Raw genomic sequence first — 16,395 nt, 5'->3', positions numbered from 1 at the left:
AAAAAAAAAAAAGAGTAAAAAAAAATGTAAAATCCCTAACCATAAGGTTAGAGCCTTAAAGCCTAGAGGCATGGAACTGTATGACGTTGTGCCACAGCAACAGGTGGGGAGAGATGCAGCATCACTGATGAGAAACTGCACTGCCCTTCTAGGACCTGCACCCGGTACCCATGAGCGCAAAGGCACCAGGAACAGCCCCTGCAGCCCCATCCCTGGGAGCAGGTCCTGGAGCTGCCACAGTGGCTGCATGCAGTGACACTGCTCGGGGAACCAAGGCCAGAGAGAAACCACCGTCTTCCTGGTTCGGTCGCTGCTGCAGGGAGAGCGCGGCGCAGGCTGCCGAGGCCACGTGGGCTGTGGTTTGTGCACCTGCAGGCGAGGCTTTGATCTGCCGATCAGCCCCGGCAAGGGAATAACGGGCTCCTGGGTGAACACCCTGAGAGCTGGGGGGCTCTGAGCGCCTGGGCTGCCCTGTCTGCTGTCAGAGGGGTGAAATGTCCCAGCTCCCTGCTCCTGGCCAAGGCACCAGCACCAGGCTGTCCGAGAGGGGTGGACGAGACCGCACTCACGGGATGTATCTCTGGCTGCGGCTAAGAGACATTTCACTGCTGCTGCTCCCATCACAGAGGGGCTGTAGCAGGATCAGGGGCTGTTCCTCTTTCCTTCCCTTCCTGACACAGCCTGTCCCAGGGACAATCCCAGCTCCACAGTTCTCATGGCGTGGGGAAAGCTGGACACTTGCACCTTGGGCACTCATGCAAACACAGCATGTGAGATCCCCAAAGTTCCCAGTCACCTGAGTGGAATACAAAGTATAACAGACCCATTTCCCTCTGTGGTCTGCCCTGTTCCACTCGGATGGGCCCCATGATGATGCCCCAGAGCAGTGACCAGGACATCCGCAGTGGAGCCGTGCTGCATATATGGTCATGAACGGCACTCGAGAAGTTCATTGGAGGGCTGGGCTGTGACTGAAGGGAGATAACCCCCGATAACGTCTAAAATGGTGCCTGCTGCTTCGATTGGCTCATCCGGGAGCTGGGCCGGCACCTGCAGATATATATTGGCCTCCCATGTTTGTTGTCCCGCACAAGTCCCCAGGATCTGTGGCAAGGAGAGGGTGCATCAGGGCAGTGCCATCAGGGCAGGAGACTGCAGACGGAGGCAAAAGGACTCCGCATCTCTTGGGTGCTGTGGCTGCTCGTCTGGGTGCAGCTGTGCTGGGTTAAGTGCTGGGTAAGTGTGGGGTAAGAGTGAGCTCTCCCCTGTAATTGAGGAGGGAATGAGGGTTGGAACGGAAGATGGGGATCATCTCAATGCTCCCTGGGGACCCATAAAGCCCTGCAGGTGGTGGGTGCATTTGAGTGGTACCCATGGTGGATCGGGGTAAAGGAAATGGGTCCCTGGGCATCCCAAGAGTGCAGAGGGGAGATGTCTCACACCCCAGGGGCTGGGACTCAGCCCTAGGACCCTACACAGTCACTGTGCTGGGGTCAGTGCCCTCCTAACCAGCCTCATGTCTGTGTTTGAAGGTGCTGCGGAGGTGAGGCTGGAGGATGGAGACAGCCGCTGTGCTGGGAGAGTGGAGGTGAAACATCAGGGCCAATGGGGGACCGTGTGTGGTGTTTCTTTCTGGGACATGAAAGATGCTGCTGTAGTTTGTAAGCAGCTTGGCTGTGGATTTGCTGTCCGTGTCCCTCCATACGGATATTTTGGGTCAGGATCTGGCCGGATTTGGCTGTACTCTGTAAGCTGTCAAGGCACCGAGACTGCCTTGTCTGAGTGCACACATAGTGGTTGGGGTAACAACTACTGCATTCATACTTTGGACGCCGGAGTTGTTTGTTCAGGTAAGGAGTCATCCAGTTCCTCACCTCTGGAGTGGGGCCTGGGATCAGGGGACTAACCAGGCTGTGCCTTGAAGGAGCAGTGCGTGGGTACCAGCTCAGACCCTGACATTGCCACTTTCACTGTACTACTGCAGCTGCTGCTATCCCTGGGGAAAGTCCCAGGTGAGCCCACCACGGGGTGCACAGACCCCATCAGAATCCTGGGGGCTCAGCCCACCCTCGGATGGTGCCTCAGGCTGAGAAATGAATCCCTCGCCCTGTCCTACAGCTTCTAGGTCTCCATCAATCTCCTCAGGTTCTGCCAGGATATTCCTGGCAGTGCTGGGTGTCCCTGTGCCCCAGACTTCAGGATGACTTGCTGGGCAGCCCATGGCTAGGGGAATGGTACAAGATGTCTGAGGCTCCTGCAGTCATTTTCCTCACAGACAGGAGTGCCTTGGCTGACCCAAAGGGGCTTTTCAGAGGGGACAAGAGCAGAGCCTGAGGCAGAGAAGTAGGGGGATGAGCAGGGCACCCCTTGTTCAGGGCCACCCTGTAAGGACCAGCCCCCCACAAGCTCTGGGTTGGTGTCTGTGGGACCGCTCTCTGCTCCCTCCCACGTCACCACAGGCTCAGGCTGGTTCTGCTGGGTCCCTGTCACTGACCCCTCCGACAGTGCAGGACACCCTGGGAACAGGGAACATTTTGGGCTGTTCCAAGGCAATTCCCCAGGCTGTCTGTGAGCTCTGCAGGGCTGAACAGGCTGCAGCAACCGTTAGGGCTGCAGTGCTGGGGATCCGTGCCGGGCAGTGGGGCAGGCTGTGGGGCAGCAGCATTTCCCTGAGCAGTGCCTGTGGCTATGGGTATGTGATTGAGACAAGCTCCAGAGCACTGTGTAGGTATGAGAGGAGATGCAGAGGATCTTGAAGGGTTTGTGTCATCAGAACCTACTGAGAGCTGCTGTTTGACGTTAATGGGATCCTTTGGATGTGGCTGCCATGGTATGTAACTGCCAGAAGCTTGAGGAAACTCCCTGTCATTGTGGGGTATTTAATTTTTTTTTCCCCAGGATTTGTTCGGCTGGTTGGAGGAAACAGCCCCTGTTCAGGACGTGTGGAGATCAGAGATGCAGACCAGTGGAAAACAGTCTGTGACTCACACTTTGATGTGAAAGCTGCTGGCGTGATCTGCAGGGAGTTGCAGTGTGGCACTGTCCTGTCTGTCCATGGGGGAGCTCACTTTGGAGAGGGGGTCGGTCCCATTTGGGATGGAGAGCTGCAGTGTGTGGGGAATGAGCCCTTCCTCTCCTCCTGCCCCAGGAGCTCCCTCAGCAACCAGACCTGCAGCCATGCCAACAACGCCGGTGTCACCTGCACACGTGAGCATTCAGGGAGGAGGTGTGAAATGCCACTCACAAGCTATATGCTAAGAGATAGGGGAACAGGAAATTGACCATGCTGAGCATGGTGTGAGTGCAGGAGGGATGGAGTTGTTGTCTGCAATCCTGCAGCGCTGGAAGCAAAGGAAATTGTATCTCTGTGGCATTTCTATCTTAGGATGATGAGCTAGAGCACAAAGTGATCCTCTCTAAAGACCCTCACTTCCTTTTGTAATATATCCAGGATTCAGGCTGGTGAATGGCAGCACAGCATGTTCCGGGCGAGTGGAGATTGAGGTGGAGGGAACCTGGGGAACCTTCTGTGGCTCTGGTTGGGACATCTCCGATGCTCATGTTCTCTGTCATCAACTCAACTGTGGATTTGCTGAGTCCATTCCTGCAGGAGGACACTTTGGGAGAGGAACAGGCCCTGTCTGGAGAGACACTTTCCACTGTAATGGGACCGAATCCCATTTGAGACAGTGCCCTGTGACTGCTCTTGGGGTGTCCCCATGCTTGCCTGACAACAATGCTGGTGTTTTTTGCTCAGGTGAGTTCTGGGAAAATGGATTAAGTCATTTTGCCCCTTTTGTGTGACTTGGAAACACAAAGCAGGGGAGCTCCTGGCAGTGACAAACTGAATTTCCTGCTGGAGAAACTATGGGTTCCCATGGAGGGATTCAGAGAGCTTTGCTTGCTCCTGCAGAGCGTGTTTTCTTGGGGGAGATGAGAGATGAGCAGGGAGCCGGCATCTGTGCTGCTCCAGGGCATCTGGTTCAGGCCTTGGGGCCACCACCAGGCCTGGGCTCCTCTGTTCTCTCCTGGGGCACAGACCAAGGAGGGAACTGTGGGACACAGCTCCACTCCCTGCAGCTGTGAAAGATCCTCTGCTCCCTCCTGCAGCCCATACCCCCATCTCAGACCAGACCCTGATCCAACAGCCTGCAGGGACTGCCATGAGTGCACCCAGCAGGAGCAATTCCTGAGGCTGAGCAGGACCTTGGGGCTGGGGTTTGCCCTTGCTCCTTGTCAACATGAACCTCAAACTTGTCCTGTTTTGTAAAGAAGGCCCTCATCCCTCTGCTTCTTGCTAAGGACACAAGCTCCACATCCCAGATCCCTAGGGATGTAGAAGGGCAGAGCTGTCCCAGCAGGAGCCAGTCCCAGCTTGAAGATGGAGCAAGGCTACTGCTCACCCTGTCACCCAGGCCTCGTACAGGTCACCACTTCCTGCTGCTGAAGCTGCTCCAGATTCATCCATAAGGACATATCTGGTGGCTCAGGGATTTGGCTTGACCTCCAATGCTTTCCCATTTCCATCGCTGAGATGATATTAGAGCTCAGCAAGTTTTAGGGCCTGGAAAACAAAATCCCTTGGAGCACTCCCATCCTTGAGCTCCTCACTGTGAGCTGGATATGGATAGGTGAGCTCCAGGATGTCCAAGGACATGAGAAAGGGAATCAAGGCAGCATGCAGGACATTTCCCCTCTCTCCGAGCAGGACTCTCTGGATCCCTTCGACTGGTTGGTGGAGGAAGCCGCTGTGACGGGCGACTGGAGATGCCCCTGAATGGGACATGGGTCCGAGTCCTGGATGACCAGTGGGACCTGAACGATGCCAGTGTGGTGTGCCAGCAGCTCCAGTGCGGCGAGGCAGAGCAAGCCTACAACCCGCTGAAGCCTGAGCGAGGGACGGGCCCCGTGGGGCTGAGAAGGGTCCAGTGTGCAGGGAAGGAGACTCACCTGACCCTCTGCAACACCTCCCTGCCTGCAGCAGCGCCTGCAGGAATTGCCGAGGACGTGGGGGTGGTTTGCTCGGGTGAGTTGTTCTGACGGTCCCCAATGTGCTGTGCTCCCCAGGGCTGCGAGCCCCTCACAGCCGGGTTTCTCCCGGGTGCAGGGAGCCGGCGGGTCCGGCTGGTGCACAGGGCAGGGCGCTGCGCTGGGAGAGTGGAGATCTACTACAACGGCACCTGGGGGACCGTCTGTGACGACGCCTGGGACCTGCTGGACGCCACCGTTGTTTGCCGCCAGCTGGGCTGCGGGGTGGCTGTGAATTTCACCGGCTCTGCTCATTACGGGGAAGGCTCTGGACAGATCTGGCTGGATGACGTGAACTGCTCCGGGGATGAAGCTGCTGTCTGGGACTGCCCGGCCAGGCCCTGGGGGCAGCACAACTGCAGGCACAAAGAGGATGCAGGAGTCGTCTGCTCAGGTCTGTGCGGGCAGCCGTGGTGGGAGCCTGGTGCTTCATGAGGAGGGGACGAGGGAGAAGCTGGACATGATGGAACTGCCCCGACTGCCCTGAGCCCCCTTCCTGCCTGGTTGTGGGGCCACCCATGCACAGTCCCCACAGGACCTGCTCAGGACTATAGGGAGAGCACAGGTGTCCCCACAGATCAGGGGGGAGGGTAGTGCTGCACATTGGGTGCTTCTCTCTGCTCCCTTAGTAAAACAGTGCCTTGCTGGCAGGGCCCTCTGACTACCTGAGCCCTGGCATGTCTAGAAGACTCCCTGCTTCTTGGTGGAGGCACGGGGGCCACATGGAGGGCAAGAAGGTGCTCAAGAGTAGTCAGGATGGATTTACTAAGGGGAAATCATGCTTGACTAATCTGATAGCCTTCTATGATGGAATGACCAGCTGGATAGATGAGGGGAGAGCGGTGGATGTTGTCTATCTCGACTTCAGCAAGGCTTTTGACACCATCCCTCACAATATCCTCCTGGGCAACCTCCAGCAATGAGGGATAGATGAGTGGACAGTGAGGTGGATTAGGAACTGGCTGGATGGCAGGGCCCAGAGAGTGGTGATCAGCGGTGCAGAGTCTAGTTGGAGGCCTGTAGCTAACGGGGTCCCCCAGGGGTCAGTCCTTGGTCCAGTCCTGTTCAATTTATTCATCAATGACCTGGATGAAGGCACAGAGTGCTCCCTCAGCAAGTTTGCTGATGATACGAAATTGGGAGGAGTAGCCGATACCCCAGAGGGCTGCGCTGCCATCCAGAGGGACCTGGACAGATTGGACAACTGGGCGGTGAAAAACCTCATGCAATTCAACAAGGCCAAGTGCAAGGTCCTGCACCTGGGGAGGAATAACCCCAGACACCAGTACAGGCTGGGGACTGACCTTCTGGAGAGCAGCTCTGCGGAGAAAGACCTGGGTGTCATGGTGGATGATAAGTTGACCATGAGGCAGCAGTGTGCCCTCGTGGCCAAGAAGGCCAATGGGATCCTGGGGTGCATTAAGAAGAGCGTCTCCAGCAGGTCGAGGGAGGGGATCCTGCCCCTCTACTCAGCCCTGGTGAGGCCACATCTGGAGTACTGTGTCCAGTTCTGGGCCCCACAGGACAAGAGGGATGTGGAACTGCTGGAGAGAGCCCAGCGCAGGGCTACAAGGATGATCAGGGGCCTGGAACATCTGCCTTATGAGGAGAGGCTGAGGGAGCTGGGCCTGTTCAGCTGGAGAAGAGAAGGCTGAGAGGGGACCTGAGCAGTGTCTAGAAGTACCTCAAGGGAGGCAGTGAGGAGGATGGTACTAGCCTCTTTTCAGTGGTGGCCACTGATAGAACTAGAGGAAACGGCCAAAAACTAAGGCATCAAATGTTCCACAGAAACTTAAGGAAAAATTTATTGGCAATGAGGGTGACAGAGCGCTGGAACAGGCTGCCCAGAGAGGTTGTGGAGTCTCCTTCTCTGCAGATCTTCAAAACCCACTTGGACACAGTCCTGTGTCACATGCTCTAGGTGACCCTGCGTGTGCAGGGTGATTGGACTAGATGACCTCTAAAAGTCCCTTCCAACCTTAAGCAATCTATGATTCTTAGAATAATCCTCCCTATTCACGGATGCCATAGAATGCCCTAAGGAATTCTTGTTATGTTTATCTCTGCTCACTCCAGGACCAGCTTGTCCCCCCTAGCTTTGTGTTTTTCCTTCCAGAGTTTGTGGCCTTGAGGCTGGAGAACAGTGATGGCTGCTCTGGGCGCCTACAGGTTTTCTACAACGGGTCATGGGGGAGTGTTTGCTCCAACTCAATGACTTCGAGCACCGTGTCTCTGGTGTGCAAACAGCTGGGCTGTGGAGATGGAGGATTCCTTGAAACAGACCTGCCATATAGGAAGGTATCTGGCCATACATGGCTGGATCATGTTGAGTGTGGAAAGAGGAACAGCTCCTTTTGGCAGTGCCCCTCTGATCCCTGGAACCCACAGTCCTGTGATGACCAACGAGAAGAGACCCACATCACCTGCAATGGTAATGCTGGAGCCACGTGGGCGCAAAGCTCACAGCAGGTCTTGCTCCCTGTTCAGCAAGGCACAATATTGAGAAGGGGTCTGGAGTGGCTTTTACTTTGCATATGAGATCATTCTGCTGTCAGTGACACAAATACAACATATCCATGAGCAGTAGCTGCCCTGAGCTACCCACATGGCCAAGGAGGGGAAGAGGCACATGCAGCCTCCACCTCACCTTGGTGATCTCCTCTACCACACCTTGGACACCTCTTGGAGGTGCCTGTTGATCTCTGTTGTGAATAGATGGGGCCCAGACAATCACCTTTTAGCTTGGGAAGTCCATGCAGAGCATTCCACTCATGGCCGTGGTTTGCTGAGGGAATGGGAAGGGGGAGAGAGAACGCGGTGTTGGTGGCTCAAGGTTATGTAGGAACCAGACCGTCCGCAGGGCAGTGCTGGCATCAGAGCTCGGAAACAGCCTCCCCCTGGGGACATGCTCCTGCTCCTCTGCTAACCAGGAAACCTCTTGGGGTCAGCAGCCAGGGTAACCCTGGAGTTCAGCACTGTTACACACTGCATTATCAGGGGGGTTCACCTTTGTCCACGAGCAGGGGGAGGTGCTGGGAGGTTCAAGCACAGGTCAGTACTGATCCTGTCCACGACCCCCATAAAGCAGCCCTTTCTTTCACTGTAGCGTTTCCTTCTACAGGGAGACAACCAGAAACCCCTCCAGCCTTAGCGGCAGAGTGCCCCAACTCTACGAGCTGCACAGGTAACTGCTGCTCCCTGTGCCCTTCTCACCTGGCCAGGCCCTCCCAACCACCCCAATCACATGGAGGGCTCTGTGTTTTCCAGAGATGGAGAAGATTCGTGTCATGGGAGGAGAGGACGGCTGCTCGGGCAGAGTGGAGGTTTGGCACCACGGCGCCTGGGGGACGGTGTGTGACGACTCCTGGGACATGAAGGACGCTGAGGTGGCCTGCAGGCAGCTGGGCTGCGGCCCTGCCGTGTCTGCCCTGGGGGAGGCTGCGTTTGGGGAGGGGACGGGTCCCATCTGGCTGCAGCAAGTGAAGTGCAGAGGGACGGAGCGGTCTCTCTGGGAGTGCACGGTGCAGTGTGGCAACAGCGGTGCCTGCCAGCACAAGGAAGATGTTGCTGTGAATTGCTCCGGTGAGTGGCAGTGCTTGGTCCCCTTGTTTGGGGACATGTTATCCCAGCTGGGCCCTCACAGGGCCCCAGACTCCTCAGAGCAGGGATGTCCCTGCAGAGGTTGGGTGCCTGGTGCCAGGTGGGGAGCAGATGTTATGGGGCAGGGTGTCCTCATGCCCTTTCCTGTGGGGTTCCGCAGCCCCCTGAATGCCTGTCCTGGGCTGTCCGTGCTGTCCTCCCCATGGCCCAGAGCAGAGAGCCCAGGGCCTGTCATGGGCACCCAGGGAAGGACTGTTCTGATGGCACTTGGAGGGGACATGCACAGGCACAGCCACGTCTCTCTCCCTGCTCTGCAGCTGCACCCAGGATGACAACAGCAGCCCCGCGAGCAGGTAACCTGCCCTGCTCCCTGGGTTGGGTCTCCTTGGGGCCAGGCTGTGACCTGCAGCCCGAGGGAAGGGGCCTGTACTGGGGTGCAGGGCCTCAGAAAGGAGGCCAGAGGTGGGAGCGGGTGGATTTGTGGAGGGCTGTGAGTACCCAGCAGTGTGACAGATGCCAGTGCAGGGCCCCCCAGCCCTGCCATGTGCGATGGGTCAGGACTGGGGTGTCCCTGGGCCCCAACGTGCCCCAGGCGAGGGCCTGCCTCGTCCTTGTCACTGCCCATGCAGATCCCACCCAGAGGCGTGTGAGGGAAAGCGGAGGAGTCTCTGTGCCTGTTGTCATCTGCATCATCCTGGGGGCCCTGCTCTGCCTGCTCCTGGCCCTCCTGGCAGGGCAAGTGCAAAGAGCCAGGGCTCAACGCAGAGGTGGGTCCTTCCCCAGTGGTACCAGGGTGGACGATGCCTCTTGACAGCCCTGCAGGGGCTGTGGGGTGTGTGTGAGGGCACAGAGGGTGGGGGTGCTGCCTCCTGCCTTATTCCCTGTTCCTTCACTGTTTGTGGGACACCTGCAAGCAGGAGCTGTGGGAGTGCTGATGCAGGAGGAGGTGGTGATGGAGGAGGTGAGAAAAGGCAGCGAAGGGCTGGGGGAGATGGGAGCAGCAGGAGACATCCAGGGACGCTGCTGGCTGCGCTCTGGACAGTGCTAGGGGGAGGCTGTGGGGCAGGAGCGGTGCCAAGAGGAGCTCAGGGCAGGGAGTCTCTCAGAGTGGGAGTCGGTCCCTGGGCTGCTCTCTCTGTCCTGCCCTGTTCACCCATGTCAGGGCAGAATCATTTTAGGGACCAGTCTGGCAGAGAGTGAGAAGCTCTCTGGGGAGAGGAGCTATGGGAGCTGCTCCCTGGTCAGAGCAGGGACTGACTTGGGGCCAAAAGGGCCATTGGGGTCTGTGTCTGAAGAGAGAGCTTGAGGTGACATTGCCCCAGACCATCTCCACAGGGGCGTTGCTGTCACTGGGGATCTGACCGTAATGCCTGGGCAGGGCAGTGGGTCTGGGCTGTGGGGTCAGCACTCGTTTGGCTAGGGTGGAAGGGCTGAGTGCCCACATCGGGGTCCTTCTCCTCTCTCCATGTGCCTGTGCTGATCTTGCCCATATCCTCAGCCTCCAGGAGGTCTCTGGAGCCCCTCTCTGAGGCCGTGTACCAGGAGATCGACTACAGCCAAGTGTGGGAGAAGCAGGCGAGGTTCGGTCCTCCAGGTCTGTGCGGTCGGTTCTGGAACAGAGCACATGGCAGGGCCCTTTCCACTGGCCCTAACCCACGATGGGACCGTTGCAGCCCTCGGGCCAGTTGTCCCCTCAGTGCTGGGGTCACGGGTTCCTTCAGGAGAGCAGCCCAGTGCTGGGCTCAGGCGAGGAGCTTCCTCCCGACCTGCTCTGCCCATCCCAACCCGCGGGCACAGCTTCTCCCTGCCTGTCCTGCTGCCCCCATCGGTTGTACCTGTTGGGTAAGGGAAGGGGGTGGCCAGGGCGGCTCTGAAAGGCCCTCGGAGATGGGATTTGTCCCATGGGAGCAGGACAAGCCCTGGGCCGTCCTCCCCATGCAGTCCCTGCTAGGTGGGTCCCCATCCCCAGCAGGGCTGACAATTGCCAGGGTCAGCAGGGCTCACCCCAATAACACTCGCTGCTCCCCTTGCCAGGTTCCTCTTCAGAGGGCTCCCTGACCAAGCTGCAGCTCAAGCCCAGGGACAGTGAGGAGCGTCCTGGGTCAGTACCAGGTAATGGGCAGGGAGGCAGGGGAAGGGTTGGTCTCTCCTCCCCATAGCTATGTCACTGAGTGTCACCATTGGGATGGGGAGGAATTGCCTTCAGGAATGACTCTGGAGTCATGCAGTGTGGGCAAGCATTGGACATGCCCCACTGAGCTGGGTGCCTGAATGGGGCCTTATTGGGCTCAACTTGTCCCTGCCTCCATCAGGCTCTGAGTTTGTCCCAGGGAATCCCCAGCCCCGGTGCAGACTCCAGCTCTGTTATCCCTGCGGCAGGGGGAGAGGGCACCCCACTGCCTCACACACACTCCCATAACCCTGGATCCAGGATGCTGGATCTTCTGTGGCCCTGCCAACACCAGTGTCTCTGCCCTTTGTTCCTTCATGTCCTTCCTTCCTCTGCTCTGTGGGAGGGCTCCTGTCATCACCAGCTCCCCTCTCGTTTCAGAGGTCCCTGTCCTGCCCACAGGTGACCCAGCGGATGGCTATGACGATGCCAGAGAAGTATCTGACCCTGGGGAGGATCTTGTTCCTGGCCAGCAAGACTGGGAAGCGCCCAGGGAAGCAAAGGAGGGTGAATGGCTTGAGGAGGCACAGAGAGGTGAGGGGGAAATGCAGCTGCTGGCTCCTGGGGTGCTGTCCCCAGTGCCAGGAGAGTGGCAGCAGCCTGAGAGCCCGGCCTCCCGGCATGGGGAGGGTACCTGCCTCAGGAGTTTTCCTGGTGAGGAGACGGGGGTGGGATTAGGGGACTGAAGGTCTCAGGCAGTGAGAGACAGGGAGGAAGAGGATTCACAGCCCAGGAGGGGCATGTGTGTGGGGCAGACTGCAATGCACTGGCCTTGCTGCTTCCAGTGGGGAACGGGCGCTGCTGGGGATGTGATGGAGCCCCCAGGGCAATCAGAGCAGCCCCATCCTTTCCCTTCGCAGACACAGCGTATGATGATGCTGAAGGAGCATCCCTGGCACATCCTCATGAGGACACCAAGGCTGTGGGAATGGACCCTGGTGCCAGACTGTCCCTGAACCCAGGTCTGAGAGAGCCCATCACTGCCATGAGGTTGGGTGCAGCCGGGACAGAAGAGAGGCCTGTGCAGCTTGGAGAGTCATGAGTGACAAAGACTGCTCTCCCTTCTGCCACTAGTAGCAGAAAGAGCTGGACATTGCCTCTCTCATTTTTTTCTCTACTTTTATCCCATGCATTGCTATTTGTTCTTATTAAAACCATGTGGGAGTTTGACCCAGAGATTGGGTTTCCCTCCCCAGGTGTTGGATGTCTCCCCAAAGCTGATCAGGGAAGGTGAAGCAGCACAAACCAGCAGTGGGTAAGGGGAACATCTTGGGAAGAGCAGGCTCTGAGACAGGCTGTGCTCCTGCAAGAGCCCGTGATCTCTGGGGTGTGGGAATAGTGATGAGTCCAGCTGGAGGATATTTCTGCTGGCAGGGACATAGAATCATAGAATTATTAAGGTTGGAAGGGACCTTTAGAGGTCATCTAGCCCAACCCCCCTGCACACACAAAGTCACCTAGAGCACGTGGCACAGGATTGCGTTCAAACGGGTTTTGAAGATCTCCAGAGAAAGAGATTCCACAACCTCTCTTGGCAACCTATTCCAGGGCTCTGTCACTCTGTCAGGAAATTTTTCCTTAAGTTTCTGTGGAAGCTTTGGTGCTTCAGTTTGTGGCTGTTTCCTCTTGTCCTATCAGTGGCCACCACTGGAAAGATGCTGGCCCCATGCTCCTCACTCCCTCTTAAGGTATTCATAGACACTGAGCAGGTCCCCTCTCAGCCTTCTCTTCTTCAGGCTGAACAGGCCCAGCTCTCTCAGCCTTACAGTCAGTCTTAGACATCCCCATCCTGCAAACCTCATGCAGAGTTCCAGCCATATGTGCCGGTCTGCAGAGTCCTATTATGTCCCTCTGGGCAGGATGGTCCAATCTCCTTCCCCAACTTGCTCTTTTCCCAGGGGCTCTTCCTGGGCTACCCTGGTCCCTGGGACAGGGGCCACCACAGAGCTCCAGCACAGAGCTGCACAGAGCCCCGAGTGCTGGCCTGGGGCCCCATAGCAGTGAGCCTGGAGGTGACAGTAGGCCCCGAATGCTAGGCCATATTTCCATGGCCGAGAAGATGCCATGTCTACCCCTAAAGCAGGAGCCCACGGAGCTGAGACAGGATCCCTGTTTCTTGGCTGGGTTTTAGGCAGCTGCTCCCCAGTGCGAATGGGTGAAAGACCTCTCCTGTGGGAGCTGGGTAGGGAGGAGGGTTCGATGGTTGTCCAGCATGTGGCACCCAAACTGCCTCCCTCCTCCATTCAGGGGTCTCTGCAACTTGCTGACCCTTCCTGAGGGGATCTCACACACTGATAGGCAGGTGAGGGCTCAGGGCAAGCACCCAAAACCGTCCTCGTCCTTCACTCCGGCTCATTTGTTTCCTTGCGCTAATCTACTCAGAGAGCTGTTCCTGGAATAGTGAGAAAGGAGTCACACACATCTATTCCTGTATCTCTTTCTATATAATATATATAGATGAATATGTTCTGATGGTCTCCATGAAAACATCTTCCATCACAAAGATCTTCCCAAGGATGGACTGGGCCTGTTTTTATTTTATCTCTCTCTGACTCATGTTCCTGTCTGAGAGTGTAGTGATGTATTTGCAGCTCAGAAGAGGGTTCTCTGTGCCAGACCTTTGGGAGAGTATATCCTTCAGGGGAGGGCTGAGCTCAGCCCCACATCTTCAGGGCCAGGACTGACACAGCCCCAGGGCTGGCTCAGTGAGTGCTCACCCCATGGTGGAGGACCCCTTGGCCTGAGCAGAGCCAGCATCACTTGTCTCCACACAGACTGTGAAGAGCCCATGGAAGAAGAGCGTTCACAGAGTGAGACCCCATGGAGATGGGTCATGCACTTGGGTGGGGGGTGCAAACAAAAAACCCATCCCCACAGGAAACTGGTGGTTGTCTGGGAGCACTGAGGGGAAGGATCAGGATATGGCACTTGCTCACACTGCACTATGGCCCTGAGGGGTCCATCTCAGTCTTGGCCACAGCTCAGTGTGCACAGAGCCCGAGGGAAGAAGAGGTGAATGAGGATGCCTGGTGGAGGGCAAGATTGCTGCAGTGAAGGAGCTGAAGTACAGAGGTGTCTGCCTTAGAGTAGGATCCCATCTATGCCCCTGTGTCCCCCTGCCCTGGCACGTGGGAGGAAGAGCTGATCCGCTAGAGGGTAGGTAGGACAGGCTGGATCGATGGGTTGAAGCCAACAGTCTGAGGTTCAACAAGGCTAAGTGCCAGGACCTGCACTTTGGTCACATCAACCCCATACAGTGCTACAGACTTGGGGCAGAGTGACAGGAGAGATGTGTGGCAGAAAAGGATTTGGGGTTGTCGGCTGACAGCAGGATGAATGTGATCCATCAGTGTGCCCATGTGACCAAGGCAGCCAGCTGCATCCTGGCTTGTATCAGAACAGTGTAACCAGCAGGACCAGAGGAGTGATCATCCTCCTGTACTCGGAGCTGGTAAGGCGAATACAGTGTTCAGTTGTGGGCTCCTCACTACAAGAAAGACATGGAAGTGTTGGAGCGTGTCCAAAGAAGGGCAACAAAGCTGTGAAGGGGCTGGAGCACAGACTTTATGAGGAGCGGCCGAGGGAGCTGGGATTATTTTGTCTAGAAAAGACTCAGGGGAGACCTTATCACTCCCTACAACCACCAGAAAGTTGTAATGAGGCAAGGGTTGGTTTCTTCTCCAAAATACCTACCAAGAGGACAACAGGAAACGGCCTCACATTGCACCAGGGGAGGTTCAGGTTAGGAATCACAGATATTGGGAAAAAATTCTGTGGGATTTCTGAAGGCTAGTGGCCATGTTGTGCAAGCCAGACCTCAGTGAAAGAACAAAGGGATTGCTGACTAAGGGATAAGGAAGTGGGCCAAGGTCAGAGGGAGTAAAAGAGCCGAGACAAACAAGTAGAGGGGGACAGTCGTTAACCGTAAGGATGCGTGGACACTGCTAGTTAGCCTATCACACTGTATAGTTAGACGCATGGACGCGGGGTCTCAACCAATCATTGTAAAGAAGCGCTCTCATTATCGGGGAAGCCTTGCATATAAGGGCACTTGGAACCCTGAATAAACTGGCACTGCTTGATCATATTGATCGTGCCTGTGGTGTCCAAGACCCCCACGCCAACAAGTGGCGCCCGAACAGGGAGCCTCGTGCCGAAGACTTCCAGGAGAGCTTACCAGTGGCGGTATCCGAGAGTGCGGGAGGATCCAGCCGAAACAGGCGCTGCCCCGGCACCTGGAAAATTGCTGGCATAAAGACCAATTTGGAATCTCACCCAAGACAGGTGAGCGGCTGGGGAGGAGATGGGGTCCACGCTAAGCTCTGAGGAAGCAGCAGTGGTTAAGCTCCTCCAACATATCCTTTCTACAAGAGGACTAAAATATGATAAGGCCTTACTCGAGCCCACATGGGACCAGATCGGGTAAGAATTGTGGGAAGAAGTGAGTAAGGGGTCAAAAGACGCTGTCAAATTAGCCACTAGGTGGCGGTTGGTGCAGCAGGTGTTAAAGGAAATGAAGGCCGAACGTGCTGCTGCAGTGGCGGTGCTTGTGGCTATCACGTCACCGAGTTCAGACTGTGGGCCGACGAAAGCGGCTACCTCCTCTCAGGAGGTGTTCATGGGCCCAGTGTTACCATCCGACGAGCCACGGAAGCGGGGGGCTTCCGAGCCCTGACATCGCCCAAAGGACATCACAGGGCCGCCACCGGATCGTGAGCCTCCTGAACCTGCAAGCAGTGTACCTGTAGGACCCACAGGTCCTGTGGCCCCTGCGCCGGGTCCAGTGAGGGAGGAAGAGAGGTCAACTGCGTTGACCTACTCTCTTTTTCTTGCCCTCTTCTCCAGCATCTCCAACATCCCCGCACCAAGAGCGAAAATGAGCCATGGCAGCCTTTGCAAGCACTTCAGGACCGGGACCACCATGCCACCGAAAACCGCTGGTGTTTGGAGATCCATCGCTAACCCCCCATGCCTGCACCTCCGCCTGCTACACCATCTATGCTCCGGCTTCCAGACCCTCCCGTCGCGCCTGAAGAACAGCCCAGTTGGGTCCAGGACTTGTTGGATCACCTTGAAAAATTAGAGAAGCGGGCTGGGGAAGAAAAGGCGAATGAGATCAAGGAGACTTATGTTGCTGAGGGCTTGACAACAGCCAGGGGGGAGGTGCAGGGGAATTTGATCCGTCTTTTAAAGTGGGGGTTGGAGAATTGTAATGCTTTAAGTGAGGACAGAAACCGTTATTAGGGCTATTATTTCTGTTTGCTATGTTCGTCCCTACTATGTGTTGTATCCTTTGTATATTGATGCTGACACGAGGTATGGTTGAAAGCTGGAAATTTGCATGATCCGTAGAGTCATAAAACTGTTGTGCGAAATAGAATCCAGATCTTGAGAAAGAAGATGTTTGCCTGCCCAGGCTGAGCAATAAGGAGCGCGGAGGCGGCTGCTCAGCCAGGCTCACAGCCGACCTCCTCTGAAAGCAGTTGAAGGCGGCTACTCGACTGGACTTGTAGCCAACTTAACTGCAAACATCCCCTAAATTAGTTTGAAGGTCAAACACCTGAGAGGGAGGAAGATGAGGAAGGCAGGACCCTCAG

At 56.5% G+C, this 16,395-nt stretch overlaps 1 protein-coding gene across 1 annotated transcript; it reads left to right on the top strand.

Annotated features, from left to right (window-relative positions):
- Positions 1-1,516: 1,516 nt before the first annotated feature.
- LOC148594957 (antigen WC1.1-like) lies at positions 1,517-15,678 on the top strand. The gene is made up of 14 exons (XM_088523272.1): positions 1,517-1,850; positions 2,899-3,207; positions 3,452-3,757; positions 4,709-5,026; positions 5,108-5,422; positions 7,145-7,459; positions 8,150-8,212; positions 8,296-8,610; positions 8,946-8,981; positions 9,258-9,395; positions 10,127-10,222; positions 10,663-10,740; positions 11,180-11,428; positions 15,644-15,678. The coding sequence occupies exons 1-14, from the start codon at positions 1,517-1,519 to the stop codon at positions 15,676-15,678; spliced, it is 2,907 nt and encodes a 968-aa protein (XP_088379398.1).
- Positions 15,679-16,395: the final 717 nt, after the last annotated feature.

The sequence above is a fragment of the Tinamus guttatus genome, unplaced genomic scaffold (genome assembly GCF_059628265.1).
Source record: "Tinamus guttatus ecotype Peru unplaced genomic scaffold, ASM5962826v1 Tinamus_guttatus_pri_ptg000175l, whole genome shotgun sequence".
Taxonomy (NCBI): domain Eukaryota; kingdom Metazoa; phylum Chordata; class Aves; order Tinamiformes; family Tinamidae; genus Tinamus; species Tinamus guttatus.
This window is presented reverse-complemented; position numbering and strand designations above follow the sequence as displayed.

Coding starts and splice junctions, on each gene's coding strand:
- LOC148594957 (XM_088523272.1), top strand. CDS start 1,517: ATGTCTGTGTTTGAAGGTGCTGCGGAGGTGAGGCTGGAGGATGGAGAC. Junction 3,208..3,451: donor CGCCGGTGTCACCTGCACAC/GTGAGCATTCAG, acceptor TAATATATCCAG/GATTCAGGCTGGTGAATGGC. Junction 10,741..11,179: donor GCGTCCTGGGTCAGTACCAG/GTAATGGGCAGG, acceptor CTCTCGTTTCAG/AGGTCCCTGTCCTGCCCACA.